This window comes from Protopterus annectens, chromosome 14.part0 (assembly GCF_019279795.1).
Source record: "Protopterus annectens isolate FY-2018-M chromosome 14.part0, PAN1.0, whole genome shotgun sequence".
In the NCBI taxonomy this organism is placed as follows: Eukaryota; Metazoa; Chordata; order Ceratodontiformes; family Protopteridae; genus Protopterus; species Protopterus annectens.
In genome coordinates, this window is record NC_056748.1 from 1,007,361,099 (window position 1) to 1,007,383,707 (window position 22,609).

Sequence of the window (22,609 nt, forward strand, 5' to 3'; positions counted from 1 at the left end):
ATGTCCACAAGAGGAAAGTCCAGTCCTTTCTCATCAGGACCACATTTTGTACTACACTGCATTTTTTTACCTTGAAACAGTCTATATAATTTAACTTTAAATGATTGAACAGCTTTAAGACTTAAACTCCAAGACAAAAAATTGCTGCAGTAACAAAAACAACATGCATAGCTCAATAGCATAGGCACTCATGGATGGGCAGAAAGCACAAGAAACACAGGAAATGAAAAGGATAGGAGAGCAGAACTAGTTTGTAGTGGATACTAACTGTACATCCTTCACGGTGGATTCTGTACATGTACCAGATAGGCTTAGCCATTAAAATGCTAGATGCTATGCCCATTTCCCTTTAATTCCCTTCTGAAATCGGAGAAGGATAGACCATATGGTCACACTCCCAGTCATTTTAACTACCACTGCAGCTAGCTGTTGTAGTCTAATTCCACAGAACCATACTTGTGACTGCTTCATTCAGTTTTCATTGAATTACCAAAATATGAGATTTCTGCATACCCTCAGAGGTCACAGTAGTTGGGCTGCTGATACTGCAGGCACATAAGTCAAAGAAATGGTGTGTTTTCAAAGTGAGGAACATATCTGTGGCCATACTTCTGCAGGTCACTATATTGATGACAGATACTGCCATCCATGTTTACCAGTCAGCTAAGTTGTTAAAATATTGTCATACAACATATACCCAGAAAACCAACATATCATGAGTTTCTCAAAATATCAGTTCCAAACACACACACACACACACACACACACACACACACACACACACACACACGCTTCCTTCTCATGCTTTTAATTAGGGAAGTGGGGAGCGCAATGCTACAAGCTGAAAAGTGGAAAGTAAAGTTTAAGTTAACTCAGTTTGCTGCCTTATGATGCCGGTTTACTTCTGCCTGCCCTAGGCGGTCGCCTAGTTCGCCTATGCCTAAGGCCGGCCGTGATCTGTGGCCATATCCAGTATATCTTAAACTTCTTTATGAAGTTGGCTGTAACCAAGGTCCTCAGAGGAGAGCTGTTTCTGATTCTCCTTGTGGAGTCTGGTTAAAAGGAAATCTGCAGTTTCACTGCAACATACAAAAGTACCATAAAACATGAATGAAAAAAAAAATCACAGTCATCTCTTTTATGCTTGCTAAACACATCTAAACTGTTCCAGGAAGCAAGAATGAAAAAAAATAAAAAGAAATTAAAATAATAATAAGTAATGAAAGTAATTATAGTAACTGTTACAAGAACTGACTATTTACCCTTCTCTTACTAAACATGGCACTTAAACAGCCAACTTAGTAAGGAAGAAACGCTAAGCAATGAAAGTGAATGCAGTAGCAGTAACAAAGGACCACACCTATCATTTTATCTGCTGAAGAACTTTAGACAAAGCAAAAAATAACAGAACACATGTTTGAGTGCCAAGCTCTTCAGAGCCTTCCTGACAGTGAAGAGAGTACTCCTCTGCAGGGTTTCAAGGATCTGCGGTTGGCTTCTGGTGTTCCTTTGCTATGCAAATAAGTTCCCTTTGGGGAAAAACCTTCAACATCACAACAAAAACAAATATTTAAATTATTGAATCCCCAAATTATGTGAATATTCTACAAAAGGGCCTTGGGCTCAGGCTTGATGCCAAGAAATGTATAGTTATCCCCACTGGGAAAAACCATGTACCCATGAATTGTCACATAGGTGGCAGTACACTAAACACTGAAAGTGTGATGTGAGACTTAGGGACACAGGTGAACAGTGGTCTCACCTTCGATAACCACATTTCCACAATAGTCAGGAAGTCCTTCTATAGGGCACACCTCATCACTAAGTGCTTTTCATCCAGAAAAAAAGAGGTCATTGTCCCACTGTACTCATCCCTCATTGGACCCATTATAGAGTACAACGCCCCATTTGGTATGTACCTCACAAGACATCTACAACAGCTGGAAAGGCCGCAGAAATACCTCACTAAAAGAACCACAGGCATAAAGCAGATGCCCTATGCTGATCATCTAAAAAAAAACTCCAGCTATACTCTGTGGCATATCGTCTGCTCAGAGGCGATCTCTGCTTAACATACAAGGCCATGTCAAACCCTGAGCTGATGGACATGCTCCACTTAAAGAAATCCCAATTGTTCAGTGCCACATGCACCAGGGGTCTAAACCTTGTCATCACAATGAACAAAACATGCTGGAGGGTTAGTTTCCTTAGGTTCATAGGTTAGTACTAAGCTAACTGCCCTTGCGAGCCATTTTAAGCCTAGCCAATTATCCCTTGTGAGACTCAAACCCTGCACCTTGTGTTTGTAAGGCAAACACCTTAACCATTAGGCCACCCTCCCAACCCCAGGTTAGACTCAAACCCTGCACCTTGTGTTTGTAAGGCAAACACCTTAACCATTAGGCCACCCTCCCACCCTGACCCAGAGACTCCCCATACTCTGGAATAGACTGCCCATACATGTCAAGCAGAGTGCCTCCTTGGCCCTCTTCAAAAAGAACCTTGACGACTGGATGGGAGATAGGAAATTCACCCCGGGGATCACGTCAGTCGCCCTGCTAGACACAGTGGTCCAGGGAAGTAAATAGTGTGGGAAGAAATATCCAGGGAATTGTTATGGCTAGGCTTGTATGGGCCGTAGGGCCGATAGCCTAGTATCAACCTATGAACATGTTTCATTGTACGTTCCTGCATAGGAAATTTTATTTTTAAGATAAGAGTTTGTGTTTTAATGGACTGTCATGAGACTTAACTATACTTATAAATGGGAATGCACTTTTTCCTATCAGTTAAAAGTTTAAGTCATTTAAAACATTTTTTTTTCTGTGAAGAAATTGTTTATATTACTATTTGGGGATGACAAAGTATTTTAAAATACTTTTTACTGTTTTTTTTGTGTGGAAAAACGTGACTTTTAAAGACTAAATTTTTACCATCTCTTGCTGCTTGCTCTCCCCCGGAAAGAAACACCATTTTTGGCTTGACTATGAAACAAGCTACTGGTCCCATGATCAGTCATTCTTCTAGCCACAAAAAGAAGTTAAGCAAACTGCCTTTGCCGCTACAGCAGGTTAGCAAGTTGCATCAGCTACAGGTCAGTGACTCTGCTGAGGCCAAGATTGTTCCCCAGACCACTCATCTTTTACCACTGATCGATCTGGTGTAGCACCTATAGCCATTATGGACTAGGGGGTTAGCCACATCCTGTGTGGTTGTTGGGGTCCCATTAGTGGGCAAGGGAGAACCACTATTGTTGGTCCTGAGAGAGAGAACAGGGAAGCTTTCCTGTTGTCTCAGAATGCTGTTCTCATCCCTGTTGAAGCAGTGGCTTCAATTCAATTCAATTCAAGATTCTGAAGCAGGACAGAAAAACACAGGGACAGATACAGGGATTTCTCCTCAGAGGAGAGCTGTTTCTGATTCTCCTTTTGGAGGTTTATCTTTTTCTGAGACTGTTTCCACAATGCGCCAATGTTTTTAGTGGGAGAACACTGAGGTTTTGCAATCCCTCTCAAAATACTATGAACAGTTACAAAACTAATTTCCAGAACCTCCACCCATTCCTCCATTTCTGCCAGCTGTACAGGATAGGTGTCACTGCCTACAATTTTCCTGATAGCCTGCTGTCCCTAAAAAGGCAGGTATAATATGTAAAATTCCTCAGTCTTTTACTTTTTTATGCACTCATCACAAACCTGATCCAACAGCTGTAGCTTTAGTTAATCTTACTGCTGCTAAACATTTAACTAATTGCAATCCTACTCTTTCTGACAAGGACTGGACGATTATTAAGTATAGGGGAAAATGTGCATGCTACTGCAACCCTGACTTTCAGAATTTTCACTTGTCAAGCTCACATGTTAAAGTTTATTCTGACTAATTATGAAAGTATAAAACAAGAACAGAAATGTTCTGGTAGCTAAATGTACTGCTGTAAAACAATACTGAAAAACATAAGAAAAATAGCAGTGCACACGTCTCAAATTCCATTAATAAAATCGAATAAAACACAGCTTTCAAGTCTCACAGGACTCTTCCTCAGTGTAAAAAAGGAGCAACTGCTACAATCCCATCAATATATACAGTTTAAAAATTCCCACCAGTAAATGAAAATTGAAGTATCAATCACATGTCTAAGAGTGTTAATTGTCAGTTCAGGCATTTAAAGAAATACAAACTCTAAATGCTATTTTTAAATATATAATGTGTTTCTTAACAGAAGTGGCCTTAGTACTGTTAGAGATGGCAAAATCCTTATAAGAAAGAAATTTGAAACAACATTTATAAGGATTTTGCCCTCTCTAATAGTACTAAGACCACTTCTGTTACTAATAGAAATCAGACAATGTCATGTTATAATTCTGTCTTTTGTAAATGTATTAATCCATCTACTGAATTTGTTCATCCTGTTTCAAAGAAAAAATCATTTTAAATGTATATGTGACTTGTTTTACTGGTTTATCTGGCAACTTGTGAAAAATTGTCATTTTATATACGTAAAACTAATCAGAAGTTGAAAGATAGAATTGCTTCACATTTGTCAGATTTACATAGGTGCATTGAAACAAATGCATTATTTAAGCACACTGATGTTTGTGGAATGGAGCATACATTTAAATTTAGAGTTTTAGCTAAAGTTTCTGTTGGTATTATGGGAGGTGACTTGAATAATAGAACTGAAATTGAAGAATACAGATGGATAAATTATTTTAGAGAAGACTACCCACCAGGGCTGAATAATAAAAATAGCATTAAACCCCTATTAAAAGAGAGAAAGACATATGTTAAATAATTATATGTTATATGTATATTTATGTATTTATACATACACACATATAAGAAGTATATTGCTTTACAAATACTCTTTTATAGGTTATATTTTTATAAGCAACACTTATTATACTGTATATTTATAAATAGATTTTGGGCCTTATGGCATCTATGATTCTCATGATACTGCTGGCAAGACTCCACATAAAAAGATACAGTGGTGTTTGAAGTCTGTTTGGTCCCAGTACAACCATCCTTTGTCTTTTGAAATCCCAGTGCTGTGGTTTGGAGAAGGGAAAGAGACAGCAGGTATCATTAAATCCAGGTCTCCCCTTCTCATTCCCCGCTCAAAAGCAGTCAGTCACCACAGACCTGTTGGACTTTGCTTGGCGAGTAGTTTCTGGAGGTATAAAAGTACACAGTGTGTGGGACACCAAGGACAGATGCAAGCACACAAATATAAAATAAATGCTTGCTGTGATCAAGGCACTCAACACTCTGAATTCTCTTTGATCCCCCGGACCTCTTCAAATACCCAGTCATGTGTACATCAACAAGGAAGGGGGAAACCGGGTCATACTCCCTTTGTACACTAGCCATCTGTATGCTTTTTCACTCTTTCTACTGATATCCAGGGTACTTTTGAAGATGAATAAGGAATTCCCAAAGATCACTATGGTGACTCCTTTCTGGCCCAGCCAACAGTCGTTCTTCTTTCTTTTTGAAATTGCTAGGAACAATAACCACAAGCTTCCTCACAAAATGGATTTACTTGCACAAGATCTGGGGTGTTTGATGCACCCCATACTCAGTCAGCTTCAACTGACTGCCTGGATGATAGGGTCTCAATTCCATTTAGGCACATCTTTACTAAGGACATGCAGCGAGTACTAATGGAGGCAAGAAATCTTGTTAATAAAGGCTGACATACTAGCAAATGAAAAAGGTTTTCTAGCTGGTGCCAACAATATAGTCAGCATCCTTTCAGAGCTAATTGTTCACTGGATTTACAACATTTTTGTGAATTACTATCCCATGGCCTTTCGTACTCCCTCATAAAGGTTAATTTATTGGCCATTTCAGTACATTTCCCCATGGATCCTCCTCTTCCAATGGCTTCTCATGTCAAAATGTTTTTGAAAGGGGTTTTGCATATAAAGTCTCCAAGAAAACCTGTGGCCCCTACTTGAGTCATAATTTTGTGTTAGAGAAGCCAATGCTTGCTTCATTTGAACCAGCTAAGCTGGTTGACTTGAGGTTCATAACATGGAAAACTCTTTTACTGATCTAACCTCTTCAAGAAGTGCATTTGATTTGTAGGCTTTTTTAGTGAGTCTACCCTATATGATTTTCCAAACAGACATGGCTTCTTTGAGAAATTATCCTTCTTTTAAATCTAAAGAGGTGTATGCGTTTACTTTAAGCCAAACTATCCATTTCCCCATTTTCATTCCTGTACCTAAACATGCAGGAGAAAGGATATTCCATTGGATGTCCGCAGACTTCTCGGGTAATATCTTGACAGAACTTCAATTCTTGGGAAGTTAAGAAGAAGGGACAACCAGTGTCAAAGCAGACTGTTTCCAAATGGGTGTCTCAGGCTATTACCTTTTGTTATATTCACTATAACAAAACTATTCCAGGCACAGTCAAGGCCCTGGCTTCATCTATGACTTTTTGTAAGGGTCAGATTTTAGAAGTATTCTAGTGACACCAGCTTGGGCCTGTATACATTTACAAGGCATTACAAGCTTGATTCCTTCTCCAGATCTTGATCAGCCTTTGCTAGGACCATTCTCCAGGGGTTCCTGGGCCCTTCCCTTTCCAACTTCCAAATATAGTATGGAAGGGTAATCTATCTGTATGGCTTAGGCTACTGCTGCAGCAATTAAAATGATGAACATAGTATAGTTTTGTGTAAGTAAACCTACCATAACAGTAAATGTTCAAATGGTCACTGCTGCTGTAGCCACTCCCTCCCTCCAGCCCTCTTGTTTTTGGCATGTTGCTTATGGCAGGGTGTGAAAACTTATTTTTCATTGTTGCTTGCACTGTCCTTTCAGGGCACAGGCTCCCCCTCTCTGTTGGCATGAAAGCACTGAAGGGCTTGGCACCAAAAGCTAAAAGTCAGCTCAGTTTGAGCCGACTGATTGTTTGGGTGCTTGGAAAGTGGACTGATGCTTTGGAAGCTGGATATCAGTTATATCCTTGGCAGGATCTTATCCATTTGGTTAAGGCTACTGCAGCGGTGATCATTTAGACATCTACCATTATGGTAAGTCTACTTGCACAATTTTACTTTATCCACAGTTTTGTGAGGCTCTGAGTTGCCAAACAATTGGAGTATCCTCGGGTGGGGGACTGTCAGAAAGCTGAGTAAATCATCTTCTAGAAGTCCCTCTGTTAAGTTTAGCCAGTTTGATGTCAGTGACCTGGTAAGCCTTGGTGACTTGTTAAATATTTACTCTCTTGTAAAACTTCTGATAATTTTGCATTGCTTCAGTTTTTTGTTTGTATATCTCGGTGTCTGTGATGCAGATGCTGTTCTCCCCCCTCTCCCCTTCTGCTTTCATAATTCTTGTCTTCTCTTCACTGAGTAATTTTAGAGCTGACAGTTGTTCTTGTGTGAAGTTATAAAATTTTCTTTTGCAAAGTTTAGCTAGAATTCATCATCGTCCTCACATTTCTCTTCATATGCCCAGATAGTAGGTTAAAGTGGGGGGCAGAAGGTGCTAGGTTTCTTCCTTTTGTTCTCATTTTTCATTGCCTTCTCCCAGTTATCTTTCTGTTTTTTCTCTGTCTTAAAAAATATTTTAAGATTTAGTTTTCTGCAAAACAGCTTACGTTTAATGACTGGAGTGATGAGGTTGCTTCTATTATGTAGAATAAAGGTAAGACCTTTTTTCCGTACTTTGATCTCTGTATCTCATAATGGTGTCCTGGAATTGTTCATAATTTTGGTCTTGTGCATGTTTGTTTGTGGAGGACTGATCTGATTTCTTCTGGTTTGGTCCTGGCTGGTAGCCACTGTCTTTCTCTGTTTGTATTTTGAAAATCACTTGTTACTTGATATATACTGCATAAATTGTATACATGTGTGCATTTCACATATATACATACACATACACATATATGTATTAATTTTGATTTGTTCATAGGTTCAAAGAAATGTATTAGGCTAGCTGCACTCATGGGCCATTTTAAGCTAGCCAATTTCCCTTTTTTTGTTTAAAATAACCTATCCCATTTGGTTATAGACTGACTTTGCCTATCCCATGGTCGATAATTATGAGCTGCCTCTGCCCATTGGTAGTACAGGGGCAATCCTAGGGTAAATTTTCCATTTCCCATCCCTAGATCTAGATTGAGCTTGAATATGGACAGGGATGAACTTTGTTTTATGTGGATGGGAAGTCTGTTCCAGAGCAACAGTATCCTCTGTGAGAAATACATGTCCCTTTTTAATTTCTCCAAATCTTTTGGGTTTCTAATACCATGACGGAAATGGACCCCATTCCTAAGTCAAAGTATGATTAAAGTTCATTAAATTAGTATAGTTTCATTCTTTGATGTCAGCCAAAAGTGCTCTTCACAACACCCGCAATGTGCCAGTAATGACTCCCTCTGCAGTTTGTATGGAGTTACATGTATTGGTATCCTGTCTAAATGTGATTGTAGACTCTTTTGTATAAGACCCGTTGGTCCTACTACTATTGAAACTATCTGGGTATCTTTCTTTAACATTGCTCTCATTTCTGCTTGCAAATCCTGATATTTTATGACTTTGTGTCTCTCTGTACGCAGGACACTGTAGGCACTGGGTATGGCAATTTCAATGATCAATGCTATTTTTGTATTCTTTTCTTGGACCACTGTATTCGGTTTTTCTAGCATCTATCCTTTGAATAGTTGGTAATGGATGATCCCACTTGATGTAGACTTCATCATTTTCTGTGATGCTCTGTGGCTCATGTTTCCAGTGTTTTTCAGCCACTTTAGTACCATAATGTTTGCACAATCCCCAGTACAATAGTCGTGCCACATTATTTTGCCTTTCAGTATACAGTCCTTCTGCCATTAGTATGTCACAACCAGCAACGAAGTGTGCGACTTTTTCCAGTTTGGTTTTATAAAACCTACATTTGTCTGTTTCTCCCACATGTTCAATGGACTTTGTAAACCAGAGTGTATGTAGCTCACTATCTTGGGCCGCCAGTATTAACATTTCATCTCTTGGTTTGAATTCACCGCTCACTAACCATTCCTGTGTTCATTCCTGATCAACATGAGGTTCTTCCAGAAGTTTTCTATACTTGCAGCTATCTTTATGCATTTTCCACATTTCTTGCTTTTCTTCTGGTCTTTCGCCTTGTATTCTTTCTTTTGTTTTTTGGCACATTCAGTTGCTACCTGATTTTTTTATCTACTTCTGGTTTGATTTCCATTCCTGCTTGACGCTGATATGCCTCTGCTAGGTTAAGCAGAGAAGTCATCTTAGATTTATTCTGCTCATGTTTCAACACTTTCACTACGTTTGGGTCTTGTGAGGTCAGCAGATATGTGTGGAATCCCACAATTGCAGATCTATACATGTAATCAATTTCAGGGAGGCCCATCCCTCCTTCGGAACAGGAAAGATATAATCTTGGTATGCACTGATTTTTGTAGATCATTTGATGAGCATGAAGCATCCTTCTTGTTTTAATATCTAATCTATCCAGCATGTTTTGGGGCCAATCAGTCACTCCAAAACTGTAAGTTAGGACAGGAAGCGCAAATTGGTTTATAGCTTAGAGTTTGCTCATAGATGTCAATGCTGTTTTCAGGATTAATTTAAGTCTTCTAAAGTACTCTTTACTAAATTTTATTTGCATTTGTTCATGTTTTATTGCTGATCCTTCATCAATTCCCAAGTATTTATACACTCACTCTTGCTCAAATTCTTTTATATCACATTCTTGTCACAAACTAATGTTTTCCTGGTGCTGCAGTTTTCCTTCTTTAAAGGTTGCTTTTGCACATTTATCATGACCAAATGACTTTCTAATATCATCTGAAAAAGTATTGACTACCTGCAGCTGTGCTTTCAGTTCCTCATCTGATGGGCTATACAGTTAAATCATTGACAAAGAAAATAAGTCTTTGGACTTTGTTGTTTTCTAGGAGCCAAATTATAGCCATGACCTAAACTGTTAAGTAGACAGCTTAATGGGTTAAGGGCAAGGCAGGTTAGCAACAGTGGCAGACAGACACCCTGGAATATACCCCTTTGAATTTTTATCCCTAGCTTAATAATTTGTCCTTTATCATGGCTTAATTGCAAAGTGGTCAGCCACTGTTTCATGGTCACTGTAATGCAGTCGATCAATGTACGGTGTATCTTATACATTTTTAAGCACTCTTTTATCCATAAATGTAGGAAACTATCAAATGCTTTTTTGTAGTCAATCCATGCCATACTTGGATTCTTCCCCTATGACTTTATTTAACAACAAATGATCCTTTGTTCCATATGACTTTCTTTTATTGCCCTTTTGTTCTGCTGCCATAATTGAGTTTTCTTCTAAATGACTATAAACTCTGTTGGCATCAATTCCCATGTATAGTTTATACGCCTTTGGAAGGCAAGTTATTGGTCTATAATTTTTGGGGTAGCTTGCAGGTTCACTCTTAAATAGGAGCATTGTTTTACCTGTTGTTAGCCAGGTTGGTGTCTGTTCGGGGTGTGGATATAAATAGTTCTTACTCATAAATAAATCTTCATGCAAATATGTTTAGACTTTTAACTAAAAGTTAGGTACTGCATCTGGGTTTGGGGTTTTCCAATTAGAGGATTTTCTTAACTTTGTTTCAATCTCTCTGGCTGTTACTTCATCCCATTTCATATCCTGTACCTTCAAACGTAGTTTCTCTTTTACTTCTTTTATCCATTTAGCATCTTTGTTGTGTTCCACAGGATCTTCATAGATACTTCTCCAAAATCCATCTATTTCTTCTTTTTTGGTGGTCTTTCAATTACTTTTACCTTGTTTTCCAATTATAAAACATTTTTGTGGTAGCTGCGGTGGTGCAGCAGTAGCATTGTTGCCTCACAGCAAGAGGTTCTCCTGTTCGATTCTCGGCTGGAGTGCCTTCTGTGTGGAGTCTGCATGTCCTCCTCGCAGTCGAGTGGCATTTGAAAGACATGAGTGAATGGGTTTGCCTTCGCTGTAGGTTGGGCGTCGGGCTGGCAACTCAGCACCATAAAAATCTACTGCCAATCATTAGCAGACCGGAGTTCCACTGTGGCAACCCCTAACAATAAAAGCTGAAAAGACAAAGAAGTAAATTGCTTATTTTGTACTTTTCCTTTATATTTATGTGCATATCTTCTACCTTTTTCTGCCTGTGCTAAATTTTTAATTTATTTGTGATAGTGCATGATAGATCCTGGTCTGTTCTAATTTTATGCATTGCTTTTATCACATCTGTCTTTTTTTAGTATTTGTGTTGATCTATTCCCTCTTCTATAGTCTTCTAAGAGTGACACTTCTTGCCTTAATTGCTTTATATTTTTCTCTATTCTATCCCTCCAAACTGTTCTGTTGATGTTGCAGAAGAGGTTAGATCCCTAAAAAGAGTATTTCTGATATAATTTGACATGCTGATGTGCAGTAAATCCATCAGTAATAGGTCAGAGGATACATTGTGTGCAAGGCACTGGTCATTTTTTAGCAGTTTGTAGGATACCGAGTATAGTGACAGGGCTTTGAGTTCATTTAATGTAAAACATGTTGTTTAGGCCTTGTATCCTTTTAGTAAGGTATCTCTGTGGGCATTCCAGTTGTTTCATGCGTCTGGACAAGTACATGCCAAAGGGGGCATTATATTCAATGATTAGCTTAAAGACAGCTGAGCAAAGGGAAACAATGACACCCCTAGATCTAGGCACAGTCTCTTTGCTTATAACCTATGAAATGTAAAAGTCAAATGTTAGATTACTGTGTACATAAGTTACCAAATCCTAAAAAATGTGTCAGCTATTGGGGTCATGTAACTAACTGATAGTTCCCAGGGTAGGTAGCTTCCCAAAGGATACAGTAATGTATTTGTTGGCATCTAGTTTCAGTTTATGATTTTGGCACCAGTTATTTATTTGGGACAAACCTTACTGCAGGATGGCTAAGGCATTTTCTTGCCCTAAACTCCAAGAAAACTAAACTTGTAATTTACACCTAAAAAAAAAAAACTCTCCCTAAACAAAGACTAATTCTCTATTCACTCTAAAGACAACACCATCATCGAGGTTGTCCCAAATACAAGACTACTTTGGTGTCATCATAGATGAAACCCTTACATTCGACCTCCACATTGACAACAATATCAGTAAAACACTTCAAAAACTGGACATGCTTTACAGACACAAATACTTCCTTAATCCTTCCGCTAAATTATCCCTAGCCTCTTCCTTTCTGCTGCCATCTGTTCTTTATGGCGCTCCTCTCTTCACCAATATCCAGTCTGCTCTCAAATCTAAACTTGACTTGTGCTATAATAAAATTGCAAAATTTTTAACCAATGCTCAGTACTCATCACACCACTGGGTCTCTTTACAATCCCTAAATTGGGTAGAACTCCCTCATTATCTTACATACTTAAAACTAACCACCACCCATAAATTTATATTCAAGCCTTCAAATAGCCCTGCCCTCTCTTCTCTCCTTAACGAATACCATCCTAACAGAACTCTTCGATCTGAAAATCAACCGCTTTTGAATGTTAAAAAACCTAAACTTTCAGCTGGTCAGATGCTCTACTCCTTTACTATTGCTAAACTATAGAACACTCTGCCTGCATCACTCAGAACTACTAGCAATGCAGCCCTCTTTAAAAAATCCCTAAGATAACACCTTTCCTCTCTATGGCAATGCATATGTGCCAGAACTGCACTTCCCAAAACCTGACACTATCCCAATCCTCTACTATTTATGACTCTGCTATAACTCCTTCTCTTTATATTTACCTATAACTGTAGGAATGTTACTATTATATGTGCTACCTATATTTAATCTGAAGACTTGATAAGTATCCAGTTATTCATACTATTATTGCACATATATGGATGGCACATTGGTCCAGTGGTAGTGTTGTCACCTCACAGCAAGAGATTTTTTTCCACAATTTAAGCTCAACATTAATAACACAAATATCATCTTGTATAACTTATTCTAAAACCTGTAGCCTTTAGATCCTTAGGATCACTATTACATACCTACTTTAAAATGGGCTGCTACTGGATTAATATATCTGCCCTTAATAAAATCCCTTATATGTTCCCTTATTCTTACTGTAAAACTTCTCTAAGGAGAATATATGTTGCATCTTTTGGATGTCCACAGACAGGTATGTTTCTACCTTCACAGAACTAAATAGTTTAGAAAATCTGAACAATTGTTTCCTTTTCTGATTCAAAACTAGCAAATTAGTATCTAAAGTGACTTTAGCCAAATGGTTGAATTACTGTATTAACTTTATGAGAAAGTAGATTTGCCTTAACCAAAGCCTCCAAGAGCCCATTCCATGATGTCTGTGGCAACTTTGTCAGCCTTTTTTGTCTAGAACTTCCTTGGATGATGTTTGTGCAACTACAGCTTGGGTTAATTTTCATACTTTTATTTCTCATTACAGACTGGATCTGGTTTCTAGGGGAATAGCAGCCTTTGGCTCACCTGTGCTCCCATATATCCTTCCTTAGAGTGTTCCCAGGATTTAGGTAGCTGGGGACTCTGTCCCAACTGTTGAGGAATGAATGAAAATGACAACATAAGATAAAAAAGTTATGTACTCACCATAATGTTCCATCTGTGTTGTCCATTTTACATTCTTTCTCAACTTCCCTCCCACCTTCCTCCTTTTTGTTTTACTCCTGGAGAGATCGAAGAGTTATGGAGGAACCTCTGTTCCTTGTTTGAGCTCCAGCTTCCATTCTTTTCTAAATTTCCTCTGCTCTATAAATGTATAGGCAGTAAACTAGATCTGAGGTATGTTAGGTGGCAGGGGCATTGTGGATAAAGGGAGGAGCTCAAGAGTTCAAGAATTCTACGATCTGGAAAAAAGTGGATGAGCCAGATCCGAGGATAAGATCCAAACCCAACTGTTGAGAAAGAATGAAAATGGCAACACAGATGGAATGTTATGTTGAGTACATAACTTTTTTCTTACTTTTCATGGTGGTTCATTATCTTCTAAGTTCTTGTCTGTGAATTTTATAGTGCTTGCTTGACTTTTCTTTTCCTGGTCCATGTTTTGTCCTTTTTTTTATTTTTTATTTTTTTTGCACTGTGTCTTTTGTCCTGGCAGGTACCTTGTAACTGTTTTTAGTCTTTCTTATTTTGTCATTAAACATATTGATATTTTTATTAACATTATTTATATTCTTACTGCTTCAGTTTCATGTGTATTGCATTTTTGTGGTGCAATGTTTTTGTTATTGCTCTTTTGTCGTGATTGCTTCTGTTGTATTTGTAAGGTCATATTTTATTGGTTGTACTTTGCAAATTTTTGTTGTGTTTATTTTGGTTTTGTTGTAGCTCCTTTGATGATACCATTTTGTCATTCTTAAATCTTGCCTTGTTTTTCTATTTTATGGTTGTTGTGTACTACTTGTGGTTTTGTTTTCTTTTGTCTTTTTCAGTGGTGGTTCTCCTTTCTTTTGATCTTCCAGTGTTGTGGTATTTTTGTAGATATCTTATAGTTGTCTTGTGAACCTTATATTGTCTTATTTTTTGTTTTATACTGTTGTTTTATAGCTTGTCTTTCACTATTGTAGTTTTTGTTATTTTTAGTTAAATCTGTTGTCTTGTATTGCTTTAGTAGCTGGGTCATCTCCTTAGTTAAATGCAGCCTTTTCCTTAGCATTATATGTTTTTATTTTATTTATTTAGCAGTGCTTTTTATGTTGTTGTTTGATGTTTTTATGATCTTTGTCTTGTTTTGTTGCATGTAGTATTTTTTTTCTTTTCTGATTTGAAGCTGTTTTGTACTTTGTTGTCTTGTAATTTGTCTATGCTTTACATTGGCTTTGTGATGTAGTTAAGTGTTTTTTTTTTTAGTTTTTAAATGTTCTTGTTTTTATGCAAGCAGTTTACCGAGTTTTGTGTTGACCTAGTTTATCATTATTCTTGTTTTATGTATTTATGCAGTTTAATGTAAATTCCTGTATGATTCACTTCTTTATATTTTTGCCAGTAATATTACTTCCTGATTGTTAGCCTGCAGTCTCTGTTCTGCTTTCTGTTTTATTTCCTTTTTATAGTATCTTGTTACCTTTTGGCTTTTATATACTTCAATGATGTATTTGCTTTAATTTATGGGGGTATTTTTATTCCACTTGGTTTGCAGACTCTTTTCATTCATTTGAGTGACAGATATATTATGGTGATTGATGTGAGCAGAGTTGTGGCAGTGCAGGATGGTAATAAATGCTTGCTGACTTGCAAAGAATAGTGCTAAAATATCTTGTCCTTTAGTTAAGGAGAATATGTTTATCATGCCATTTTATTAGTGCCCATTGTTAGACCATATATATTTCTATATAAGAATACCATTGTTTCAAGTTTCTTTTGTGATTATCTATATGTTCACCATCACTGAAATATATGACTGCTGATCAAATATTTGTTTGCAAGTGCCTGATTCACCAATACCCTTAAGACCAACAACCAAGCATTAAATAAAAAAGCAAACATCATTGCTGCTTTCATTCTCCATATAGGGGATTCCACCGCTTACATTTGTATAAAAGCTCAATATTTCTAACTGCATGGTTGTTGCATGTTGGCATAAGTTACACCTATGGTTATATTGACCTTAGTTCAAAACCTTTGTCTTTAAGTAAAACAGTTTTTTTTTTTTTTTAAACCTTTTGGCAAAACTGCTTAATAAAGCACAGAGTGATTAAGGACCTGGAGATATGGGTAGATCCAGCTCTGAGTTGTTCTAATCATATCAACCAACTGGTTAATGATAGTCTGGGAATGTTTGGGGTTATGAAAAAGTAGTAGAGAATCATCAGACAACCTATATAGAACATTATAATCTGGCTCCTAGAAAACAACAAAGTGCAAAGACTTCTCATCTTCTCTTTGTCAATGATTTAAAACTGTATAGCTCATCAGATGAGGAATTGAAAGAACAACTGTAAGCAGTCAAAACTTTTTTAGATGATATAAGATGTAATTTGGTCTTGATAAGTGTGCAAAAACAACTTTTAAAGCAGGAAAATTGCAGCACCAAGAAAATATTAGTTTGGGACAAGAATGTGTTATAAAAGAACCTGATCAAGATGGAGTGTATAAATATTTGGGAATCGATGAAGGATCAGCAATAAAACATGAACAAATGTGAATAAAACTTAGTAAGGAATATTTTAGAATACTTCAAATAATCCTGAAAACAGCATTGACATCTATGAACAAAATTTAAGCTATAAACCAGTTTCCTCTTCCTACCCTAACTTACAATTTTGGATTGATTGACTGGTCCCAAAACGTGTTTAATATATTAGATTGGTGAACACAGAATGCTTCATGCTTACCAAAAGATTTATAAGAGTCAGTGCATACCAAGATTATATATTCCCCAGTCCAAATGAGGTATGTGCCTCCTTGAAATTGATTGCATGTATAGGTCTGCAATTGTGGGAATGCGTACATATTTGCTGACCTCAAAGGACCCAAACATAGTGAATGTTTTGAAACATGAAGAGAATAAATCTAAGTTGACATCCCTGCTTAGTCTAGCAGAAGCATATCGACATCTAGCATGAATGGAAATCAGACCAGAAGTAGATAAAAATCAGGCGACAAATGAATGTGCCAAAAGCAAAAGAACAACACACAAAACTATTATTTAACCCCTTTACACAGGATTGTGTCTCAGAGATGTATCTCATTTCAAATAATTTTGCCTCCATTAGGAAAAAGTAGATCTATATCTAGGTAAGTTCTTGAGTTTTTCTACCCAAACACATCAAAGGAATTTCTCAGGATACTAAGTCCGATGGCATTTATAATTTTCATGATTCTACTAGCAGGACTGCACATGAGAAAAAATTCACCAGTACCTAAATCAGTATGGTCCCAGTTTCAGTATCCCTTGACATTCTATATTCCAGTTTTGGGGTCTGTAATTAGGGAAATTATTTGGTGGAGAGAACAATTTTATCTGAATCCAAGTCTCTCATTTTTCCTTCCAACTCCAGCACAGTCTGCAACAACAGATGCTTCAGATTTTGCTTGGGGAGCAGTGTCAATGGGGATAAAAGCAAGTCTTTTGAACAGAAAAGACAGACCAAAACACATAAACAGAAAAGAGATGTTGGCACTCATAAATCCTCTCAACTGTCTCAGTCATCTATGGTTTCTAGGACCATTAAAAGTGGTTACAGACAGGGCCATGGTGGTATAGTACATAAACAAACTGGTGGGGGGAACAGAGCCTGCACTCTGTGCAGGAGCTGAGATACAGCTTTTCAGCACAATCTCACCTTACAGGCATCTTGTATACTGTCAGAGCAGAACCAAGACAGACCTTGACAAATGGAAAGTGAATCAGGGAGTCTTCCAGGATTTGGTCCAGCTGAGAGGGATGCCACAGATAGATATTTTTTGCCTCCATTCACAGCAATCAGTTGGCAAAATTCAACTCCAGGCCTACATGCAAAAAGACCCATTAACCAGATGCTTTTTTTTTCTTTTCCTTGGACAGGAATGTTCCTGTATGCTTTGTCCACCATTTCCACTAATATGCAAGGTCATTTTGAAGATTCAGAAGGACTCTCCAAAGATCAGTGTGGTGACTCCCTTCTGACCCAGGCAGAAGAAGCTCTCCCTTCTTTTGGAAATAGCCAAGGGGAATTACCATGAGTTTCCTCACATACTGGAGCTGCTCCCATAAAACAGGGATTGTTTGATGCATCACAGTTTCAAACCACTACAGCTAACTGCCTGTATGATATACTCTTAATATGTTTTAAAGGGTCCCTATCAGAAGGTCGAGTTTTCAGAAACTAGAAATTCATATTATTGAGATGATATGATCGAGATTATGAAAACTGAAAGCTTTTTAATAGAGTCTGCAGTACAGTGCAGATCAGGGAATTTACCCTTTTCCCCACTGTAATGCAATCTCAGAGTTGGTATGTATAATATGCAGGGGGTACAGGGGGCTTGCCCCCTGAAAAAACAGAAAAGTGTAGATTTTTGTTGTTTTTTGAAGTTCGAGTTTCACAAACTCTGTCATATTATCTTGACAATATGAATTTTGAGTTTCTGAAATAGACCCATTTTAAGCACCTCGGAGTTGGTATATTTAGTTAGGGGGGGTGTGGGGGGTGAAGTCCCCCACTTTGTAGGTTTTAAAGTTTGTTTTATTTTGTTTTTCTGTGACCAAGCAATTTTTTCCCCCCAGGAAAAAAATCACTGAAGTGGCCGTGATTAGTGTTTTTACTGTTTATGTGTCGATGAAAACGTGTTAAATAAATAAGTATTTCGAACGGGTTTATATTAGAACATCGAATATTTAACATTTTGAATCAGTAAAGGTTGACCTTTAGTGATCGAACTGTTAAAACATCGAATATTTGGAAAAAAAATAAAATGCCAAAAAAAAAAAAAAAAAAATTAATGGTGTAAGCAGGAAGGCCTATATCCCCTGCTACTTAAATCTACCAAATCCGAGATCGCATTTCAGTGCACTACAGTGCCGAAATGGAAAATTTCTGTTTCCTACACTGTAGCGCGATCTCGGAGTTGGTGTATTTAAGTAGTGGGGGTGTGGGGAGGGTGCAGGTGGGCTTGCCCCCCTGCTTACAGCAATTAGTTTTAATTTCTTTCATTGTTTTATTATTTTATTACTGATTCGATGTTACAGAACTTCGATGATGTGGTGTTGACCATATCGTATTCAAAGTTCAGTAACTTCGAGTTTGTAATATAGACCCATTTCGATCATATACTATAGACCCTGTTTCACAATGACAGAGTGTCCTCAAGAACTAATCCTTCTTTTATTCTTAAAGTGGTATCTGAGTTTACTTTGAGCCAAGCTGTCCCTTTCTGCATCCTCTTTCCAAATCTATAAATGTGGAAGAAAGTATAGTCCATGGTTTTCATGTCCACAGACAACTCCAATATTATCATGAGAGAAATAAAACTTTCATAAATTCTGATAATTTATTCATTTCTTGGGAAAGTAAGTAAATGGTTGACTCATGCTACTGCCTTTTGTTATACCTACCACAACAAGACAATTCCAGGCAGGATCAAGTTACATTTTACCAGGCACTGGCTTCATCTGTGGCTTTTTGGAAAGGGTTGGATTCCAGAAGTATCGTCGACGCAGCAACGTGGTCCCCTGTACATACTTTTACAAAATACTACAAACTAGATTCCTTCTCTAGGTCTGGAACAGGCTTTGCTAGGACCATTCATCAGGGGCTGTTGGGCCCCCATTCCTCCTCCTCTTCCCAGTTAGTTTAAGCTTCTGTAGTGTACCCATATAGCTAAGGCTACTGCAGCAATGACCAATAGGATGAATATAGTACAGCTGTGTAAGTACATTTACCATAACAGTAAATATTCACGGTGGGAGGTTAGCATAATGGTTAAGGTGTTTACCTTACAAACACAAGGTGCAGGGTTTGATTCTCACATTAGGTAATTGGCTAGGCTTAAAATGGCCCTTTATGAGCAGTTAGCCTAGTACTAATCTATGGACCTAAATGATTACTGCTGCAATAGCCCCCCCCACACACACACACACACACGCACAGTTTTATATGTTTAATTGCCAGGGTGAGGACAGTTATGTTTATTTTGCTAGCATTGTCCTTTTCAAACCTCTCACTTCCTTCTCTCAGTTGGTTTGAAAGCTTTGATGGGATTGGCACCCAAACCATGCTTTTTCTTAAGCTTTGCTTAAGCTGATTAATGTTTTGGAAACTGGCCAGTTGTTAAATCCTTGACAGGATATAACCCCTACAGCTAAGGCTACTACTATTTCTGCATTTGCATTTGAATTTGTTCTGAGCACATTTACAGTGATATATATGCAATATGTAGAGAGTAGTAGTGTTACTTAAATAGTTAACAGACTTAATTATCTTTTTCTTGGTTTTTGTTTGATGCTTTGTAGATGTTCCAGTAGTTGAAAGACTGAAGCTGGGAGATTCAGTTAAATCCAGTCTTAATCTGTCAGAAGAATGGGGAAGTGAAGAAGAAAAAGAAGAATTTCAGAGGCTGCGACAGCAGATCATACAGGAGGATGAAAAGGAATTTTTTCTCAGTCAAAGCACAGTTTATGATGCCTTGTCACTGCCCGAAAAACTCAAACAAATCCATGACAAGCAAGATGAAGCCTGCAGGAGACAAAAACCACCAGGTAACTTGAGGTATGAATGGTGAATTTTTCCAATAAAAACATAACTTACTTTTATTGTTTTGTGTACTCCAGCAGTCTGAATGCAGTGATTACAATGCTTATTACCATTAGTCACAGAAAAATAGTAACAATCATATTTCTTATAAAATACATAACTAGTATTAGCGGATATTTAGGTTGCAGTGCAAACACAAAGGTGGTGGAGTACAGATATATAATACCTTTTATTGGATCAACATAGGTTTTAGATTCACTCAAGATTCTGGCTAGCAGGAGCCCTGCATCAGTAGTTAACTTACTGATGTTAGCTACAGTGCTTAAATATCCACTTGTGCCTAGAAAGAGAAATATATAAATTATGTAGTAATAGCAAAAAAGACTCCTGGAAAAAATGTGGAAAAAGTGTGTAGCTTGGATGTTTACTATGCCAACTACACATTAGAAATATGTTTTATATATATATATGTGTGTGTGTGTGTGTGTGTGTGTGTGTGTGTGTGTGTGTGTGTGTGTGTGTGATGGAAACTTTAGAAGACCAGGTTCTGGCCTGCCATTAAACTAAAGATTCTCCCTGCATTTATATTATAGTCAATATTCATTTAGCTGAGAAAATAGCAGTTCAAGAATCTGTTCTGACACTTAATGAGAAAATAAATTGCAGTATAAGAGATGCGGAGGGAGATTTTTTTAAATCCAGACAAGAAAGACAAGAATTTATAGTTTGTTAGTCTATCGAAACAAGTAGTCTGTGTAATATAGATGTTTTGGTTACAGATAATGTGTGTTTGTAATAATATCCTGTTCACAGAGAAGTGATATGATATGGAAAAGGCAGAGACTACCAAGGGAATAAAGGTATTATGATAGAATGGATGGATGTCGGGAGCAGTTGGTACACTTTACAGGATGTGGTTTATCTAACCAAAAGAGAAAGAAAGCGAGAGAGCCAGAAGAAAAAAAATGTGTTAACATGTTAGTCTGAGGTTCTGACCATCTATGAAGAGCAGTAGCACTGAAAAAAGTTTTATTAAACTTCATTAAGCTTCAGTGAGCTAGCAGGTTATCTTGTCTGTTAAGCTTATGATTACTAGTGTTCTGACTAGAATGCTACCTTACGTGATAATAACTAAGGCTTCCTTTTGAAATGTCAGGATTCACAATGCTGAGTCCTGAAATGATGAAAAAAAAAATGAAAACGCAGAAGAACGAATATGGAAAATCACAGTATCATCATAGTATTATAGTAGAATACTAGGCTTACCACCCTAAAGGACTTTATTAAGCCTAACTGTGCTACCCAGCAATATTGCACATTGGTCCCCTGGGTTTTATGGGTGTTACATATGACTTCAGCATGAGTGGTGAAACACTTGCAAGCTTGTTCTCTGTAATGCAGGCATAGCTGCCAGACCAGATTTATCTTTACGGTTCCCCATCCACTGGTCCAGGTTTACCTTGAGTAAGTGCAGGGAAGAACTCTGCTTTACATGGATAGAAAAGCCTGTTCCAGAGAAGGGACAGCCTCTGAGACACATACCTGTCCCTCCAGTATGTCCGATTTATGTTGCAGATGAGATTTAGGTCCCTGGATCAGGTGTTTTTGTTTCTGTTTGTTTTGCGGTACAGGTCCATTAATACTGATTCAGATGATGCCTTGTAGGCCAGTCATAGGTTGCCTGTCCGCAGACTGTAGGAGACAGAGTATAAGGGCAAGGCTTTGAGGTAGTCTGCATAGGACTTAGTTTTCTACAACATGTATTCTTTTTATGAGGAACGTCTGTGGATGCCCAGTTGTTGTATATGCCTGGTATGTACTGAAAAGGACATTGTACTCAATAATTGGTCTTAAAAGGGCAAAGTACAACAAAACAATGACATCTCCGGACCTAGATGTCATACCCTTGCTTTTAAGTTGTGTGCGACATCGAATAATTTTCTCACCGCAGTTAAACAGTTAAAGCATGATGGTCGAAGGCCCAGTCGCTGTGTCATGCTTTCCCAAATCCTTGACTACTGGGTCTACTCTTACGGGTGTATTATGAATGTAGTAATTTGCAGGGATTGCTATCCTAATGAAAGCTACTAATATGCAGTTCTTGCCACTTAGTATTAGACTGTGACTTTGGCATCTGTTATTAGTCTGTGTCAAGCCTTCTTGGAGAGTATCTCTGTCTTGGGGGATTCAGTGATTCCACCTAATTTGCAATAGTCTGCAAACTTGGTCAGCCAGAGGCCTTTGAAATTAACCTTCACTTTAGATAAGTAGACGCCAAACCTGATTGGCCCCAGCACTGAGCCCTGAGGCACTCCTCTAATGACCAGCATTTTTTGGGGAGATAGGCATACCTTTTCTAACTTCTTGGGTCTTATTTGTGAGCCAGCAGATTATCCAGCAGGTGATGTACTGGTTTACACCTAA

The 22,609-nt window shown here is 37.8% G+C and overlaps 1 protein-coding gene across 2 annotated transcripts in view; it reads left to right on the forward strand.

Moving 5' to 3' along the window:
- The window catches only part of LRRC27 (leucine rich repeat containing 27), a 1,872,580-nt gene that overhangs the window by 688,074 nt on the left and 1,161,897 nt on the right, over window positions 1-22,609 (forward strand). For both annotated transcript variants that reach the window (XM_044056815.1, XM_044056816.1), the window contains exon 6: window positions 19,945-20,200. In XM_044056815.1, the coding sequence (XP_043912750.1) occupies window positions 19,945-20,200 (256 nt within the window). The remainder of the gene's footprint in view (window positions 1-19,944; window positions 20,201-22,609) is intronic.